We start from the raw sequence: 15,477 nt of genomic DNA on the forward strand, positions 1-15,477 counted from the left end.
TTTTTAATCAGTTTGCTGAAGCATTTTAAACCTGATTTTAAACTGGATAAAACTGAATGTTGTTTAGCCCCATTGCTGTTTTTATTATTTCCAAATGATTTTCCTTGTTGCTTATAAAATGGAGCAGCTGTTGTGTATGTAATTGACTCTGAGGTGTGCAGTTATGATTCCAGTTGTGAGAAATTCAAATAGAAATGCAGATATAGGAACTGTAACTGATTGAGAGAGTAAAAATAAATGCATTTTGAATGTGGAAAAAAAAAAAAAAACTACAATAACAGGGTCTTAATATTGGTGAGGGGAACATCCAGAGTAAAATATGACTATTAAAGATGCAACAATAGATCAAGTGAAGAAAGTTTAGTTATTAGATCACTGTTCGTTGGTGTGGTTGAGGTCCTGAGGAAATATGGTGCAGAAATTACAAATCGTTCAAAATGAAGTAATAAAGTGCTTTCATAATATAATGATTCCTTTTGTTTTGATCTATGGCCTCTATTTTGAATCCATATGTGTTTATTGTTGTAGTTACTGTTTTTTTATTTGTTATGTAACCTATATACTTTACATATTTTTAGTTATTTGTGCTGAATGTGTCGACTCCATGGAGACTAAATGCAAGGAACTGCAAACAATGGGGATCAAAATAAAAGAATCTCCTAGACGGTTGGCAAAAAAAAAGAGCAAGATATTGGAAGACAGTCCTCCGACCAAATGTCTAAAATCATGCACATATGATAAGTCCTTGGATTTACGAGACTTCTGTCTCCAGTGATCTCAGGACTTGGAATTCAGCTGATTTGCGGAACGAAAATAAAAGCGGCCGGGCAGGCTATTGCGGCTCTGCTGGAATTTTATCGACCCTTGTGGAATCGAAGGGATTTGCAGGAAATCAAAATAGAAATGGTAATGGAGCCTGTCAGGTTTGGATCCTGGGAGTTGCGGCGGTCAGGGGGAACCCTTCGGAGAGAGGGCTAATCGCTTTCAGATGAACGGACAACTCTCCAAGTGAAAGAGGAGAACGTATGTTAGAGAGCAAATATGTCCATCGGCGAAGTTTTCAAAGATATAACTTTGACCAGAGCGTTGAGATAAATCAGAATAATTGGAGAAATGTGTTTTAAATTGAGATCAGATTTAGACACTTCATCAACTCAGCATAGAACTGCTGAAAGGCTGTGTGAAAGTGCATGTCGAGGCACTCAAACAGTATTTCCTTGAAAATCTAACTAAGCGTGGGCTGACATGGAAATATTACAGTTTTGCAGTATTAAGACAAAGATTTAAAAGAGATTTAAAAGTTTTTCTGTTTTGCTGTAAGAAAGCATATTCACCGATATGTGAGGGGGTAGGGTGAGGTCACTGCTTTGCTCTGTGCTTCATATGTTGAGTGAATCCAAATATTTCTGCGTTTTTCAGCCGAAGAAACTTTAAACCTTGGGAATGATAATTACAATCTTTGCATACCTGTAACCAGTTCATGGCTAATTTGGAATAGCACTTTCTGCAAACAAATTTCCAAAAACTGTTTCTCATTTTTCCACTTGTTGATCCATAATTAGAAAACAGGAAGTGCCAAATACCAACTTGACTTGATCTATCACAAACAACACATTGTTCCGTCTATACTACCGCAATTACTCTGATCATCTCATGGAGTGTAACAGCCTTACCTAGTCATTCAGGTCTGCTAAACAAACAGTTGTGTGTATGTTTTTATTCTGGATTTTAAATACCTTGTTCCTCTTTTTTTGTATTTTTCTGCAAGCATAAGCTTCTTCTGTTATTTGGGACAATCTTTCTCATGTCAGATGACTTCACTTTTTCTAGTCAGGCAGATCTCTGGACATCCCCCCTGTTCTTTTCTATACTTAGGACCAATACCCAAACTCACATGCAACATACTCATGCAGACAGTCATCCCAGCTGACCTTGTATAGAGATTTTAGCGCTATTAAAACTCCCAAATGCCTCCTAATCCTAATCAAAAACCTCTGTATCTGCTATCCTATCATACATACTTGTGTCTCTGCGATGCTTCGAGAGACACAAGCATCTCTTGTGAAATTGGACCGAATGTTTTGGCAGCTTGGTCTTTAAAATGTGCTTTTAAACCGCATCAGTTGATCTTGGCACATGCTCACTTTAAAACAGGTTTCCAGATTTTATTTGTCTTCCCACTTTGACTTTCCTGGAACCGGTTTTTCCGGATTAGTTGAAGAGTCCCTGTGTCCTGAAGCCTGGGACTTGTTTGTTGGGGTTGGGGAACCATAGCAGGTGGATGAATGTTTGTCTCTGTTCTTGTTTCTGCAGTTCTTATGAAGACATTTCCCCACAGTGTCTACAAAGGGTCTCGTTACATTTTTTTTTTTTCTTTTAACAAAGGTAATATTAAGAGCCAAAGCCATAAGGGCAGTCATTGGTCCTGCAGTGTCAGTCTGGTATGTGTTCCTCTATTTATTTTTTTTTCTCTTGAGAATGAGTGGCTGGAGCTGTTTAAAGACCACTTAATGTTAGCAGGGCAATTTCAACTGTGCACTTAATCACATAAGTATTGTTTAAAAGGGAAAAAAAGAGCGATTCTGGGTTGTTACAAAAAATGCTTCAAGGACATGAACTTTAAAATGTCAAAGTGGAATATAATTACCATCATGTTTAGTAGAAGAAAAAAAAAAGGTTATTGCCAATTCCTAAAGCTCCAAATGTGTGTGCCGAGAATCTGCTGTAAATTTTCCGTGGGAACTATGCTTAATTTTCCAGCATAATTAACAGAGAAAAAAAAAAACATGTCCGAACCTGTGTGACTGCGTGTGTGTGTGCTTGTGTGAACATGTAGGTCTCTGGCTTTCCATTGAGAAAGTAAATGGCAAAAACAAAAAAAAAAGTGCTGTTTGTTAAGTACAACTGGGAAATTGTTTCCGGGTTGGACTGTTTGCATAAGAGTCACAGATTTCTACTAGCAATTGAATGTGGATGAGATGTATGTAAAATATACATCACATAGGAAATATCACACAGATTTACTAAACACATTATTGGTTTATTGTTATATTGTTATTTGCTATGTATTTTATTTGACCTTTACTTAACCAGGAATTCACCACCTCTTTTTTAAAGGAGACGCATGTTGATTTAGTTGAACAATTATTGACTTTAATTCATTTCCAAACATTTGGAAACATTTGATTTCCCTCTATCCTTTTTATTTTTATTATTATTATTTGATACACTAGGGATTTTTATTTTTGACAAATGTGTGACTTTGTCAAAAACACTAAAGCGGAGAGGAAGTCGTACATATTCACGTGGCTCTCGACATTCTTTCTGTCGTATCTAATTTCGCTGTCCGCGTTTCTCTACCCAGCGGATTGATACGTCAACGTAAATACGCCTCTGCTCTCGGAAAACACAGAAACCGTGAACCGTCGGAAGCCATCAGCGCCAGAATAGAAATGATCTCTTGCCTTCCATCGTCGGCCAGCTTTGCCTTGAAGATGATAAGGCTGCTAATAATAAGAGCCTCATAGCTGCTTGTGCTCACTCTTGACAGAGGAAGTAATTAAGTTCCAGCAGTTTATCAGTGGGTCGGCCGGAGATTTGCTGTCTGTGGGGTGATAAAGAGGAGCTGTGGTGAGGTGTGCCCTTTCTCTCAAGTGTCCACCCAACGCTATTTTTCATCTTATCTCCTCCTGACTTTCACTTGTTCTTCTCTCACTCCGCATAGGGGAAGCCCGAAGCGGGTCGAGGCTGAGCGCCATCGTGTCAATCACCCTCAACCGCACCCCTCCCCCCTCTCCCGCTCTCCTCAGATGTCCAATAAGACTAATTTTAGCTTGTCGTAAAACTGGCACAGAGTTTCTAAGCGTGCCACTATGTGGGTCTGTTTGGACCGGCCGTGTGCGTAGAAAGCACGTTCCGTCTCTGTTTTCTTTTGGCACAGATGTTCCCATGTGGTTTCTATTTTACAGTGATCCAGATTACCATAGGAATGAGTATTTGCATGCAGCATAGATGCAGCTTTCAGAATGCCTTTCCTTTTCAACCGTCAGAAAATCGTTGACTGTAGCATTTGGATGTGTAACAAAAAAAAGTCTTAAAATTTTGCAGAGATACACGAAGCACTGCTGCTCGGTCAGCTTACTGACACTTCAGGACTGTGGCACAACACATGATTCAGTGGATCAGCTGGTTGTGAGTGGGAAAGTTTAAAAAGAAAGCTTGGAAAATCACAGCTACATACAAATTTTAATGCCACTGCACATCTGACGCAAAATTTAAGGTCTATTCCAATCTGTTTCTAGAGCAGACTGATGGCGTTTCAATGGCTTTCTTTTTTTTTTTAAATAAACCATACCCCAATTTTCTTCTACTTCACAATCATGGACTACTTTTGTTCCTTTCTTTCACAAAATAAAATGCATTGACATTTCACCCAAAATGATAACACGTTTTGAGGGGTGTGAATATATTTGCAAGGCTCTTGTATGAAAGCTTAAGAATGGAGGATATATTTTAGCGACAGGACCCCGAGGTGCAGACAGGAGAGGTGGGCTGAAAAACGGAATCTTTTATTCTTTGAATGTTACATAAACCTGTTACGTCTTTTTTTTTTTCTTTATTATTCTTACCGTGCAGCGATTGGCCTGCAGCTGCAGCTGGCCCCCCACTTAAAGTCCTGATGTGTCTCTAAGCATGTAAAGGCTGATGGATTTGTTTGTCTGGCTGGGTTTTAATCATCTCTACTGAATATGATTATGTTACAAAACGCAGAGGTTCGATAGCAACATGTTCCTTGCGAAAGCGGGGATGATGAATGAGCAGTGTACAGAGAACATACAACTGAGCTCTTTTAGAATCTGAATAAAACTGACTGGCAGCGTGCATTAATCACATCGCTGATTTTCTTTTTCTTTTGCTACAACTAATGATTTTTCTTGCAGCCAAAATGCAGATTAAATTACAATCTTGTCGAAAAAAAATTTTGAAGCACATAAAAACACTGAGATGATCAAATGAAGCTTTTTACACCACCGAGAAGCTGATTACATAACGCTGTGTCTGTGTGTGTGTTTTGTATTTGAACAGACAGCGAGATGGTCCCTTTGGACTGCCTGCGTCCTCGTTCCTATGCTGCCACCCGTCGGTCTTCAGCTCGGCGGAACAGTCATGACCCTCGCCTCACCATTAGTCTGTGTGACCTGAGCCTGCAGCAGCAAGAGATGCAGCTCGAGGAAGAGGACGATGAGGGCGATGAAGAGGAACAACTCCAGCCTTTGAGCTCCAACTCCTGCCATGTTCCTCAGAACTCTCAGAACTCGCAGCAGTGCTTGCTGCTGCCCGGCCACTTGGACACCGATCTGCAGTTTCACACTATTCATGGCCTCCACGTCACGGCGCTCGATAAGCACACGGTCGCTCGGTCAGATCACCGCGGCGACGAGAGGACCCTGGTGTTCACCAGCCGCCCAATGCACTGTTCGGAGATCGTGTTTGTGAAGGTGAAAGCAGGAGTCAGCCGGGCGGGGTCTCTGTCTTACGGCGTGACGTCCTGCGACCCGGCCACCCTCAGGCCCAGTGATCTCCCATCGAACCCCGAGTCACTGGTCGACCGCAAGGAATTCTGGGCCGTGTGCAGGGTGGCTGTGCAACTCCACAGTGGGGATATTTTGAGCTTTGTGGTGAACGCAGAGGGGGAACTTATGATGAGCCATAATGGGAGCAGTGCAGGAATGGCGCTTTGTGTCGATAACTCCAGGCCTCTCTGGATGTTCTACGGTCTGCATGGATCCATCACTCAACTCAGAATTTTAGGTACACTCATCTTACCTTGTTTCTATCCTTTTCATTTAGCTAGTTGTGTTAGGTTTATATTCAGTGCTCCGTCCATTTTTTTTTATCACAATAGGTAATATTATATTACATTACAAAACTACAAGGACAGAATAACCAGGCTTCAAAAAAAATATTTGCAGAAAAGAAAACAATCACTGAAAAACAATAATTATTTAAAGTGAAAATGAGATGTATTACATAGAAAGGTGATTTTATGTCTGCGCATTGAAGTTATGATTAATAATAACAATAATAATACTGCTGTAACTGCTACTATTACCTAATAATAATGATAATAATAGTGACTATGGTAGTAGCAATGGTGTGCCATTGTATTCTAAGACCATAATTCATAACATAAATCCAGTTCAATAAGGAAAATGGAAAGTAATCTTTCAGAAATAATCTGGAAAAAGCGTTGAACCAAACCTTCAATATAAAGCCTTCAGCTCGAAGGCTTTATATTTCCCGGTTACATATTCCTGATTCACATATGACACCACCGGTGCTCCTACATTCTGAGAGGATAAGTTTAAAATATGATTTAAGAACAAATCATCCTTGCAGTGTGGGGTGAAAAGGGTGTAATTGGATTTCAGTCAAAAAGATTTGACTTGAACGGTAAGTTGTAGTTTTATCAACAGGCTGGCTTTTAATTCCCCTGCTGTCTTCCAAATATCTACAAAGGAGGTCTTTTGCAGCTTTCCATTAAGAAGTTAATACAGCATGGAATTGTGAAATTACGTTTTGGAGGACTAATTCCCACTCTTCCAACACATAAAAAAAAAAAGTTTCTCATCCTTTGCCGTCTGGGCTGCTCTCTGACTTTGTATCAATTGAAATATCAGTCTGTAATTTGAATGCAGCTCTAGTGATTTGAACATGGTGGGAATCTTTGAACCTTCGGTTAAACAGAATGTGTCTTCTGTGTTTTGTTTCAGCAGAACTCACAAATTCATCGAGGCTTCGCCTGAAGGCACATTGAATTTCATGTGCCGAGTTTCTTTTCCTGCTTTTCATACTGAAAAGTGAAAAGTGGAGATATTTTCTTTCGCTCCAGGGATTGTCCAACAAAGTTATTTTGTCCAAATTACTGTAGTTGTTGTGAATCGCATCCTCCACAACTATCAGCACCTCTGGTTGAGATGCTCAAAAGCCTCTGAATGAAAAAAGCATACTGTCACAATAAAGATGAGGAAACAAAATAGTTTAAGTACTTTTTTTCATTATGGTAAAGGAACAGTTAACAGCTTTGTAAAGCTAAAGTATGTCATTTAAATTTTATACAAAATTTTGTAGTGAGCATTTTGAGTATTTTTTTCACCTTTTAGAAGATGGAAGAAGGAATTTAAGTCTTGAAATAGATGTGTTTTTTTCCCATATTATTTTTTTGACACACATTTGGACAATCAAGATGAAATCCCACATTCTCCAGACTTTTAAAGAGTGTGTGGGAACCTAGAGAGTACTACGAGAACAAATGTAGGTTTTTTTTCAGTCTGTTTGCCATCACTGCAGATTAAAAAATATATACATTATTTAAAAGCCACATTTCCCTATTCCACTGTCGCTGGCTTGCGCAGCACACTAGTAATGTATGCATCTGAGCAGAGCAGGTGTCTCGTTCACAGGAAATCAATAATTGAAGGTGACCTTTGCTGAAAGTTAGAATAAACTAAAATTGATCAGTTCTCCTAATTTTCTTCCTCAAACCTCTCCTGGATGCTCTGCTCTCCTCTCCACTCCCCCGTGTAGTCAGCCAGACTGAGAACTCGGGAGGTTATTTCTGTCTTGCGTGGGCTCCCAGCAGCCAGCATTATGTATCAGGAGGCAGCCTGTGATAGCTTCTTATGATGCCCTCCTGATGCATTATTAAAATGTAATTGCTTGGAGATTTGCTGTGCTGGGTTTTCCACCCACAGCCAGTTCCAGTAACACTAGTTTTGCCTCTGTACTTCCTCTTTTCCCTATTTGCATTTTATTTTGCACCCCAAATCATATCCCCATTTTGGTTCTTTGGGGTCCGTTACTCAGTGCGTTACCCGCTCCAGCTGTGTGTATGTGCGTGTGTGTGTGTGTGTGTGTGTGTGTGTGTGTGTGGGGGGGTGTGTGTGTGTGTGTGTGTGTGTGACGGGATGTCTAAACTCACCCACAGCCTCTGCAGTTGCATGCTATAGGTTGCCATGGAGACATCTAGTCACTGAAGCAAGTGGCAGTTTGTCATGGCTGGGTGCTGTCAACCCTCTGAGGTGGAACAGATGGGAGTCTGCCACTGTCACATGATCACTTTGTCGGTTTTATCTGAGAAAGTAAGATTTAACCATTTCATGTTCGACATTTAACATCCTGATGTTGTCGTGTATCGCCATCATTGTGGGTTTGCATGACTGCCTCCTTTATCTCCTCAGCTGCTATCTTGAAGCTGCTATGATATATGCATCACAATGCAATTGTTAGCAGCTCTGATGGGTAACACTGCTCTTGTTGACACAGTGTTTTGCTCTACTCTGAGAAGCAACATCCTGACATCCATGGGAATGCTTCCTAGACACATGCCACTAAAGTTAACATTAAGAAGACCAATCACCCCCCCTACAGGGCAACATCGGCGCCATAAACTAGCGCACTTGTCTCTGAAGGATAAAAATGTGTTCCACTCAGAGCTCAGTGTCTTCACTTGGCTTTCTATCACTGAATGATGCCAGCAGATATTGAAGGTGCAAAGCAAGCAATCCTTCCTGCTTCACAACCTGCACAGCCAGGACCCACAACAGGTGGGGTATCTTGCCTCTAGATTTGCAATGAAAGCTTCTCATCAGCTGCAGAAGATTTCTCCAAGTGATTTCATGTGGTGAGGAAATCTGATATGCAAGTGCAAAAAGCAAAAGTAGAGTTCTGTTTCTACAAGTGACGGAAAGGGTGTGTGGACATCGGTTATCAAGTTTATCTCAGATTCTGTATTGGTCCAGGTTCTAATAGATATTCCTCCAGTTCTGTCCAATATTTAGCACCATATTTAACAGCTTCCCTGTTCCTGTAAAAAACAACAACAACAAAAAAAAAAGCATCCTGCAAATGCTGCCATGATCCAGCCATCATCTTATTTCATTCTTGGGATGGTGTGTGTTCAGCTCAATCCGCATCGTTTGTTTTTGTTTTTCAACCTTCAACAAACTTCTGGGGCCTCCAAGCAACATCTGCTGTCACATTGTTATTTTACCGTCCTGGTGACTTTTAAATACAATACACTGTGCTAGATTTTATTTATAGGCATCAGAGTAAAGAGGGGCTGAATAAAAACACACGTCAGACGGTAACAATTTTTATTTAAAAAAAATGTGGTTTAATACTTTATTAAACCACAAAAACCTCCCATTGTCTCCATCTATTTTTAATTGATTCCCAAATTTCTGCCCGTGACTGAATTCTTTAGCAAATCTTTACACATCTTGGCAACATCTGTCCCCCAGAAAGCTGGCAAAGGCTGCAAGAGGGCAAATGCTCAGTTTGCAACTTGCAGAGAAATGCTACTCGATGTGTAGACAAGCAGTTTGCCTTGACTGATACTCATAATGTGATATATTGCTATGTGTAATAAACAAGAACTTGAAGGCACTAAACACAAAAGGCTCAAACAGAAATAAACAGACAACGAATACCGCAACACCAGTTATAAATTTATCCAAGAGAAGATGAAAGGCGCCCTTCATGAAAGGGTGCGTAAATAGATACGAAGGTTATCCATTCCGCCTTATTAGTGTTCACCGGGACATTTACCCTTCGTGAAAAGCTCTAAAAGGTCACTTTAAGGTGGTAATGCAAGGGTGCTGTAAACGTGTGCACCCCTGCCCCCTCCGTAATACAGTGTAATCAATACGTGATCCCGACAGACGGTGCCTCAGCAAAGTGGTACGATCATCAATCTCAACAGTGACCTTAAAGACAAATAAATTACTGAAAGACTTATGTTTCTGCTGTCTGTCTGTCCTGACCTTTTTAGCAACAAACTCGCTGTTGCATAAAAGCCTACTATAATTTGTTTATGTAAGCTCAAACAGAGAGCAGTGTTAAAAATGGATGGTAGAAAAGGCATTCGGGTTTAGAGCAATACATCAGAGCATGCAGAAAACATTATTTGCATACCATATAATATTCTGAAGCTTGATGTATTTTTTTTTCCTGTGGTTTCTCACCATTATCACCTCTAGAACACTTAGAAGAAACGAAATGTTTGCAAGGGATGTAAGACGTCAGTGTCATGTGCATGACGCCAAGTGAACCATCAGTCAGACTGTGACAATGCGGGGAACTGGGTCAATATTTTCGTGTCCTAGCAGAGATGATCGGCCTGTGTGAGAACCGATGGCAGCTCCACCGGTTACGGAGTGCAGATGGGGATGGATCATATGGCTCAGACAACAGATAGTTTGTGGAAGTTGTTTTGTACCTCATCCAGAGGGATCATGGGTTTGTGAAGGAGGAAGGAAGGGAGGGGGCCGTGCAAGCTCGTGACTCACTCGTTTACACCCACACGCATACACTGTGGACTCACTAGTCATCTGCTTGGTGATAGAGCAGAGTTAATGCGTGTGAAAGAAATAGAAGAATAATGTGAGGCAGCTAGATGACCAGAACAGTTACATTTGCCTGAATGTTTGCTAATCCACCGTTGATCAGTTCTTGAAAAACTCTAGTTCTCACTGGTTTTATGAAAGCGGATGTTAACTTTCTGTCCTCTCTCTATCCAAGGCTCATCTTCGCCTATAGATCATCAAGGTTCATCAGTGCCCAGCTCGCCGTCGTGTTCGCCCAACACCCCGACAACACTCTGCAGTAGAAACTCTGGGTCCAACCTCAACACCACACTGAACATCAGTCTGAATTCAAGCCTTAACTCCAACTACAGCACACTGTTTTCCACTTCCACAGGTTGGTTCAAGGTTTCATGGAAAATTCTCTTCAGATTTTCACACTATAGGTCTTTGGAATAATGCCAGGAAGAAAACAATTATTGAAAGAAGCCATAAGAATTTTGCCAAAAAATATGTTGGGGACAGAGCAAACGTGTAGAAAGAAGTGTTTCGGTCGGTTGAGACCAAAAGCGACGCTTTTGATCAACAGGTTAGACACCAAGTAAAGCAGGACATTTAGAATACACCATCCCTAAAATGCTGTGACTTTTCTTCAGTGCAAGACAACCATGTACTTTAGACATGCATAAAATATATCCTGGAAGAAAACATGTGCTGGCAGATCAACTTTCAAGAAGAAAATAACCTTGAATACACAGCCAGAGCCACAAAGGAATGGTTCAGCTCACAGCATGTTAATTTATTGGAATGGAGGAGTCAAAGTCCAGGCAGAAATCCAATTGAAAATCTGTGGTAAGAAGTTGAAAAGATGTTCTCTGTTCACTCTGACCAAACCTTAGTTATTTTTGCCAAAATATTGAGCATAATTTTCATCTTTTACATGTGCAATGCATTTAGAGACAGTATTACAAAAACAACCATCAGTTTTTCTCCTCTTCTCTATTTTGTGTCAGTATAAGTTACATACAGTTTGTTGTATGAAAATGGTCAACAAGTGTGAATACTTGCAATGAACTATAGTCCGATGTAAATTAGTCAACTGTAAAACCGATATGCCTGTTTTAGAAACATTTACCTTTGTGATATGAAGCTGCCATCTGTGGTGTCCATGTTGTCTCAGGAGGAAGAAAAAGTGGCAGAAAACGTGACACATAAATACTGACTGACATTTAGAGGAGACCCAGTGGTTCTGTCCCGGGGTTTCTTTAGTTACATCAAAAACAGGGCAAATTCCTTACATATTACTGAATGTGCATTTAGTGCAGCAGAGAGTTAGACCATCTAATTTTTATCTGGGGTGTTTATTTGCCAGATGAGCACTTTGAACAGTTTTTGTGTTCTTTGAGCCGTTCCAAAGCTGTTTACATGGGGACAAGCTACGGAGACAGCATGTCTACAGGTTGTTGCAAAGTTGTGGGTGTCATTGATCAGCAAAACTGTTTCAGCAGGTGGCAAGTTGGCTTCAGTGTGAAAAACAGCAAGGTTTTCTCAAAAGCACATTGCATTATGCCAAGATGAGGAGAACAACCTCTCTGCCTGTTAGTGGTCACACTTGTGTCATATCCATGCTTCCTGGAGAGTTTGCATTGTGAGTTTAGACCTTTTCTAGCATTTCAGCTCTGTTTCTTATGTCTCTTCTCTCCTCCTTCTCAGGTATAAACCCAAGCTCTCCGTTTTCCAGCCATCCACAGTCCCCTACATTCCCATCTTCTTCCAGCTCTTGGAGTGACGAATGCACTATCTGCTACGAGAACATGGTGGACACCGTCCTGTACGCCTGCGGTCACATGTGTCTCTGCTATGCCTGTGGGCTGAAGCTCAAGAAGATGGCCAACGCGTGCTGCCCAATCTGTCGACGGACAATCAAAGACATCATCAAGACCTACCGGAGCACATAGACCTCCTTCCGACAGTGCTCAAGGCATCGCAAAAAGCCATGTAAGACTTTCTAAAGACAGCACAAATGATGATCTGGCTCAGGTACTCTACAACAGGACTTGAAGCTTGATAAAACATTTTGTTCAAATAATAGGAGACATCATCAAAAGCCATGAGAGATGCGAGCTAAACATGGTACGGTAAAAACAACATGGCAGTATGCCTTAACTCATTTATCCTGAAGAGAAACTGCTATGTCCCATGTCATGCAGAATAAACCCTTCATGATCTCTCCATCCAAGTTAAATGGAGATTGTCCAGAGCCGGGGATAATAACAAACAGAATCAATCTCCAGCTTCACCAGCTGCTACTCTGCTGCTTGTCAGGAAGCTTTGAGTCAGACAGTCATTTAAGAGGAAGAATCGATTCTCTTCCTAAACTGAGGGGAAAATCAAGGGAAGATAGTTTTATTTGGAGATTTCCTGAAGGCGGTGCAAAAAAGAAACAAGTAGAGAGGGTGAGAAATCTTTTAGCAATAATCAGACAATAAAACATAAGCACTAAGGGTACAAAGAACCTTAAAGGATCTTAAATCCATAATAAGTGGAATGTCTTGCATATTAACCCACCACTTCAGGTTGTCAGGCAGAGACTGTGGAAACGGCACAAAAGTGAGAACAACGTCACCGGAGAAGGTCACACTTGATGAGGATCGAGAATGTGAATCAGCGAAGATGGAGGCTGAGGAGGCTGTAAGTTTGAGACTGAGATGGGGGGAGATGAGGAGGTGGCTGAGCAGAGTGTGTGCCTGTTTTGGAGAAGATGAAGTGTTAGTTCACTCAGAAGTTGAGATGCATGTTCTGGGTGTTGGCTCTCATACCCTCCCTTTTGTGGCTTTTCGGTAACTTTGCTGGATTATGTAATTGCACAAAAAGTCATCCAAATAAAGAGTGGTGGGTACTGGGAAAGTTCTTTTTTTGCTTTTCTTTAAAGTGTTGAATCAAGCTGTTCTTCACTGTTAGAATCACTAACAAGCCTGTAACCCTTCTCTAATTGTCCCATATCATGGCATTCTGCATGACATGGGACACGGGAATCTTCTTTAGGAGATTAAAATAGAAATATTTCATTGAATAATGGTGTATATCTGTGCATTGCATCTTCTAGCTGGTCCTCGTGTGCAATCAGTGACAAAGATGTAACAACTGTGAGAATTTCATTTGCATATCATTTCCCGTGTGCTGCTCTCCGACTATATAAGGTAACATAATATTTTCACGTGTCTACTCGTGTATTATATACTGATCATCTTTGAATAGGTAACAATGTTTTCTGTTGGGGTTTTTTTTTCTGAAAAATTGCATCACTCATTTAATATAGTAGATATTAAATTGTGTTTTATAAAATGTCATCTCATCACTGCAGGATTAGCATTACCAGTTACAAGTATGTTTAGCATTTGTTCATATTTTCTGAGTGTATATTAGGCAGTTCACTGTGAAAACCGAAAGTAATGTTTATCATACTATTTCATCATAGAATCCTTATTTTGTGGTTCTAGTTTTCAAGACATGAGCTGGTTGACACTCGAGTATAGAAACATAACTTTGCTATATTTTATGTGAAACTGAATGCATATATGTCCTTGATGGTGGTATGTATAGTATTTCTTTTATCCTCCACAAAGAGCTCCTACAGTGTTTTAGTGTCGAAATGTCATATTTTTCCAGGCTTGAGTTTCCAATGTTGTCAATTTTCTCCCACTTTTTAAGCTATAAATATCACTTTTACAGCAAACATCTCTATAATGGTCTTTAAATATGGAACATGGAGACAGCTATGATTGGACAGGATGGATGGATGGATGGATGGATGGATGGATGGATGGATGGATGGATGGATGGATGGATGGATGGATGGATGGATGGATGGATGGATGGATGGATGGATGGATGGATGGATGGATGGATGGATGGATGGATGGATGGATGGATGGATGGATGGATGGATGGATGGATGGATGGATGGATGGATGGACTGACAGATGAATGACATCCTTGCATGGATTTCCTAGTCTAAATAGGAACCCTGTGACGATTACACATTATGTTGTTCTGTGCTGGAATGTTTATTAGCTTTTTCATACCTGGTTATTTTTCCCCTTCCTGACTAAGAAATAAAAATATGGAGTATTTGTACTACAAAGAGAGACTTGTGAGGATTGAAACCTTGCTTGTACATTCAAAAGCTCTTTTTATGCTATTATAAGGAATCGTTGTGCGTTTTTATACGTGTGGTTAAATTAGGATTTGTATCTATAATCTTAATAGCTTTGGTGTAGGAATATAGAAATATGCTACAACATGTCTAAAACATGAATAGTTATCAAAAGAGTTTACTGATATTTTTCCAGTTCCAAACATTTCAGGAAAAAAAAAACACTCTGCAACCTCACCCTATTCAGCATGTTTAAACAAGCCAAATGTGCAATTTTCAAGCACATTTGATAAATTTGAGAATATACCACATATAATTTAAAAAGCATTGCACACTTTTATTCAGTATCTAGGTAATCTATCCTATTTTGGAATTGTGCCCTTTAAACGCAAAGCCAAAGAGCCAGCAAGGAAATTCAGCTATTCTGTCTTTGTACCAAAAAACATGTATTACTAATCACGTACGACTTCACAAATCTAGTAACAGATAAATGTTAAACTTCCAACCGTCAGACCAAGACAAAAATTGCTTAGCTTTTCTAGGAAGTAGAAATATCTAAATTTGACATATAGACTCCAGTGAGTTGCTGTGTATAAATATAGATTTTAAACACGTGCAATGCAATAAAATAACTTTAAACATTTTTTGTTTGCAAAAACCCAAGCCAAATGCATCTTTCCCATGGATAATGAGCCATATCTTTGCCACTTTAAGGGATAGACCTTTGTATGTTTTTTAACTGATAAATTACAAATTAGAATTATCAACCACATGTGAGCAAATAGTTTCAGTCCAAGTAAAAAAAAAAAAAAATGCCAGAAAATGTTACAAAGTGTATATCAGGAAAAAAAAGGATTTGGTTAGCTTTTTTTTTTCTTTCTAAAAGATGTTAAAATAATCTAATTGCATCTGAATATGAATTATGTTTTGTTTGCTAAATAAAGTCTGTAACACTGA

At 39.9% G+C, this 15,477-nt stretch overlaps 1 protein-coding gene across 1 annotated transcript in view; it reads left to right on the forward strand.

Annotated features, from left to right (window-relative positions):
* Positions 1-15,477, forward strand: part of LOC106914126 (E3 ubiquitin-protein ligase NEURL1-like) — a 37,246-nt gene extending 21,769 nt beyond the window's left edge. Inside the window, exons 4-6 of the mRNA XM_088013013.1 lie at positions 5,086-5,811; positions 10,582-10,761; positions 12,078-15,477. Of these exons, the coding sequence (XP_087869139.1) occupies positions 5,086-5,811; positions 10,582-10,761; positions 12,078-12,322 (1,151 nt within the window). The 3' untranslated portion in view covers positions 12,323-15,477. The remainder of the gene's footprint in view (positions 1-5,085; positions 5,812-10,581; positions 10,762-12,077) is intronic.

Source organism: Poecilia mexicana, unplaced genomic scaffold (genome assembly GCF_051168715.1).
Source record: "Poecilia mexicana isolate PSO_F unplaced genomic scaffold, ASM5116871v1 scaffold_15, whole genome shotgun sequence".
Lineage (NCBI taxonomy): Eukaryota > Metazoa > Chordata > Actinopteri > Cyprinodontiformes > Poeciliidae > Poecilia > Poecilia mexicana.